At 55.0% G+C, this 3,727-nt stretch overlaps 1 protein-coding gene across 1 annotated transcript; it reads right to left on the bottom strand.

The window, feature by feature from the left end:
• Positions 1–1,073: 1,073 nt before the first annotated feature.
• Positions 1,074–1,924, bottom strand: LOC121859891 (skin secretory protein xP2-like). The gene is made up of 2 exons (XM_042356850.1): positions 1,870–1,924; positions 1,074–1,531 (listed from the first exon to the last, which is right to left on the bottom strand). Exons 1-2 carry the CDS (start codon positions 1,922–1,924, stop codon positions 1,074–1,076), a joined length of 513 nt encoding a protein of 170 aa, XP_042212784.1.
• Positions 1,925–3,727: the final 1,803 nt, after the last annotated feature.

The following is a 3,727-nucleotide window of genomic DNA, read 5'->3' as shown; positions in this document are numbered from 1 at the left end:
AGTACCCATACTGTGATTTTCAGCAAAATCAAATTTTTGCCCAAGAAGGTAAGTCTTACACCTTACAAAATTTTTGACCAAATATACTTTTTTCTCAGAATTGAAATTTAAGGGGTGTAACTAAATAAGTACTTTCAGAATAACACACAAACCCTAAACACCTTGGAAACCCATAGTCAATGAGTAATTAGCATGAAAAATGTTAGTAAAATGTTTCAAGAGTCATTTTGGTCACTAATTACTCTGTAATCAAATCATGGACCACATATTCATAATTAGCAAACTCAGGAGTACACATACTGTGAATTTCAGCAAAATCTATTTTTGGGGCAAAAACCACCAAAAATATAAATTTTACACCTTACAAAATTTTAGACCAAAATATACTTTTATCTCTAAATAGTGAAGACTAACTGCTGCCAAGGGACCTCCCACAGGCAAAGGTGCTCCTAGGTGTCCTCCTTAAGGTCAGCAGTGCCACCAGAGGCTCTACCAGGGTTGGTGGCACCGCCAGGGGACCTTCCAGTTTCAGTGCCCCCAGGGGTCATCCTAGGGACGGCTGGGGCCCTCCAAGAGACGGTGACACCGTCAGGCGTTCTCCCAGGAGCGGTGGCGCTCCCACGGGAAGCTGCTCCCCCAGGGGTCCTCCCTCAGTGACCTTTCCAGTGGCGGCAAAGCCCCCAGGGTCTCAGCGCTCCTAGGAGCTCTCCTGGGCCTTTTCAGGGGCGGTGGCGCCCCCAAGGACCCTCCCTGGGGAAGTGGCACCCCAAGGGGCCCTACCAGGGGCAATGGCGCACCCAGGGGCCGTCACAGGGCGACGGCGCTCCCAGGGGCTTGATCGTGATGTCGTTCATATTGCATACGTCCATCAATCTCTTACTTAACCGTGATTGGTGGATTAAAATAAAAAACACCAAATTACAGCCAATAGGAAAACAGACCAGCCAGTCAGCACAACACCCCAACTTATGTTTTCCTGTTGGATATGTATTCACCTTTTCATTGCCCAGGATGCGATCACACGGGAAATACAATGGGCGGTGCATTTATTTAATGTCATATCTGTCGGAGTTCTAAATAGAGAAAACTAACTGCTGCCAGGAGACCTCCCAGAGGCAAAGGCGCTCCTTAAGGTCAGCAGTGCCACCAGAGGATCTACCAGGGACGGTGGCGCCGTCGGGGGACCTTCCAGTCGTGGTGCCCCCAGTGGTCATCCTAGGGACGGCTGGGGCCCTCCAAAGGGCGGTGGCCCCGCCAGGCGTTATCCCAGGGGAAACAGCTCCCCCAGGGGCCCTCCCAAGGTCAAGTGCTCCCTCTAGGACCCTTCTAGTGCCGGCAAAGCTTCCAGGAGCCCTCCCTGGGGCCTCAGCGCCCCTAGGAGCTCTCCCAGGGGTGTTGGTAACTCCAGAGGCCTTTCCAGGGGCAGTGGCACCGCCAGGGACCCTCCCTGGGGTGGTGGCACCCAAAAGGGCCCAGCCAGAGGCTATGTCGCCCCCAGGGGTTGTCTCAGGGCGACAGCGCTCCCAGGGGCCTGATCATAATGTCGTACATATTGCATATGTCCAGCAATCCCTTACTTAACTGTGATTGGTGGAATAAAAGAAAAATGCACCAAATTACAGCCAATAGGAAAACAGACCAGCCAGTCAGCACAACACCCCAACTTATGTTTTCCTGTTGGATATGTATTCACCTTTTCATTGCCCAGGATGCGATCACACGGGAAATACAATGGGCGGTGCATGTATATAATGTCGTATCTGACAGAGTTCTAAATAGAGAAAAGTTACGGCCGCCAGGAGACCTCCCAGAGGCAAAGGCCCTCCTAAAGGTCCTCCTTAAGGTCAGCAGTGCCACCAGAGGCTCTACCAGGGATGGTGGCGCCGCCAGGGGACCTTACAGTTTTGGTGCCCCCAGGGGTCATCCTAGGGACGGCTGGGGCCCTCCAAGAGACGGTTGCACCGCCAGGCGTTCTCCCTGGTGCGGTGGCGCCTCCAGGGACCCTCCCACGGGTCCTCCCAAGGGCATCTCCTCCCTCAGGGACCCATTCAATGGTGGCAAAGCCTCCAGGGGTCCTCCCTGGGGCCTCAGCACTCCTAGGAGCTCTCCCAGGGGTGGTGGTGCCTCCTGGGCCTTTTCAAGGGTGGTCGCGCCCCCAGGGACCCTCCCTGGGGCGGTGGCACCCCAAGGGGCCGTGCCAGGGGCAATGGCACACCCAGGGGCCATCACAGGGCGACGGCGCTCCCAGGGGCTTGATCATACTGTCGTTCATATTGCATACGTCCATCAATCCCTTACTTAGCTGTGATTGGTGGATTAAAATAAAAAACACACCAAATTTCAGCCAATAGGAGAACAGAGTAGCCAGTCAGCACAACACCCCAACTTATGTTTTCCTGTTGGATATTTATTCAACCGTTTCATTGTTCAGGATGCGATCATACTGGAAATGTGATGGGTGGTGTATTTATTTAACGTCTTATCTCTCAGAGTTCTAAATAGTGAAAAACCAACTGCCACTAGGGGGCCTCCCAGAGGCAATGGCACTCCTAGCAATCCTCCTTAAGGTCAGCATGGCCACCTCAGGCTCTTCCGTGGGCAATGGCGCCGCCAGCGGACCTTCCAGTGGCGGTGACCCCAGTGGTCATCCTAGGGACAGCGGGTCCCTCCAAGAGGCGGTGCCACATCCAGGCGTTCTCCCAGCAGTGGTGGTACCCAAGAGCCCTCCAAGGGAGAGCTGCTCCCCCATCGGCCGTCCCAAGAGCAGCTGCTTCCTCAGGGACTCTTTCACTGACAAAAAAGCCCCCAGGGACCATCCCTGGGACCTCAGCACACCTAGGAGCTCTCCCATGGGTGTTGGTCCTTTCGGTGGGCTTTTCAAGGGTGGGGGACCCCCCAGGGACCCTCCCTGGGATGGGGCACCCCAAGCGGCCATGCCAGGTGCAATGGCGCCCCGAGGGGCCGTCACAGAGCGACGGCGCTCCCAGGGGCTTGATCGTGATGTCATTCATATTGCATGCGTCCAGCAATCCCTTACTTAAGCGTGATTGGTGGATTTAAATAAAAAAACACCAAATTACAGCCAATAGGAGAACAGACTATCCAGTCAGCACAACACCCCAACTTATGTTTTCCTGTTGGTTATTTATTCACCATTTCATTGTTCAGGATGAGATCATACTGAAATGTGATGGGTGGTGTATTTATTTAACGGCATACCTCTCAGAGTACTAAATAGTGAAAAACCAATTGCCACCAGGGTGCCTCCCAGAGGCAACGACGCTCCTAGCGGTCCTCCTTGAGTTCCGCATTGCCACCTTAGGCTCTTCCAGGGACAGTGGCGCCGCCAGGGGACCTTACAGTAGTGGTGCCCCCAGGGGTCATCCTAGGGACAGCGGAGATCTCCAAGAGGCGTGGCACATCCAGGCATTCTCCCAGGAGCGGTCGTGCCCCAGGGGCCCTCGCAGGGAGACCTGCTCCTCCAGGTGCCTTCCCAAGGGAAGCTACTCTTTTATGGACTCTTCCAGTATCGAAAAAGCCCCAGGGGCCCTCCCTGGGGCCTGAGCTCTCCTAGGAGCTCTCCAAGGGGTGTTGGTGCCTCCTGGGCCTTTTCAGGGGCGGTTGCGCCCCCAGGAACCCTCCCTGGGGCGGTGGCACCCCAAGGGGCCCTGCTTGGGGCGATGGCGCCCCCAGGGGCTGTCACAGGGTGACGGTGCTCTCAGGCGCT

The sequence above is a fragment of the Homarus americanus genome, unplaced genomic scaffold, assembly GCF_018991925.1.
Source record: "Homarus americanus isolate GMGI-L3 unplaced genomic scaffold, GMGI_Hamer_2.0 scaffold25509, whole genome shotgun sequence".
Lineage (NCBI taxonomy): Eukaryota > Metazoa > Arthropoda > Malacostraca > Decapoda > Nephropidae > Homarus > Homarus americanus.
This window is presented reverse-complemented; position numbering and strand designations above follow the sequence as displayed.

What these genes read in the sequence shown, in the direction of transcription:
- LOC121859891 (XM_042356850.1), bottom strand. Translation starts at nt 1,924, where the DNA reads ATGACCCCTGGGGGCACCAAAACTGTAAGGTCCCCTGGCGGCGCCACC. An exon ending in TGGCGGCGCCACCATCCCTG is followed by an intron (nt 1,532 to 1,869) that starts GTAGAGCCTCTG and finishes CATTATGATCAG; the next exon opens with GCCCCTGGGAGCGCTGTCGC.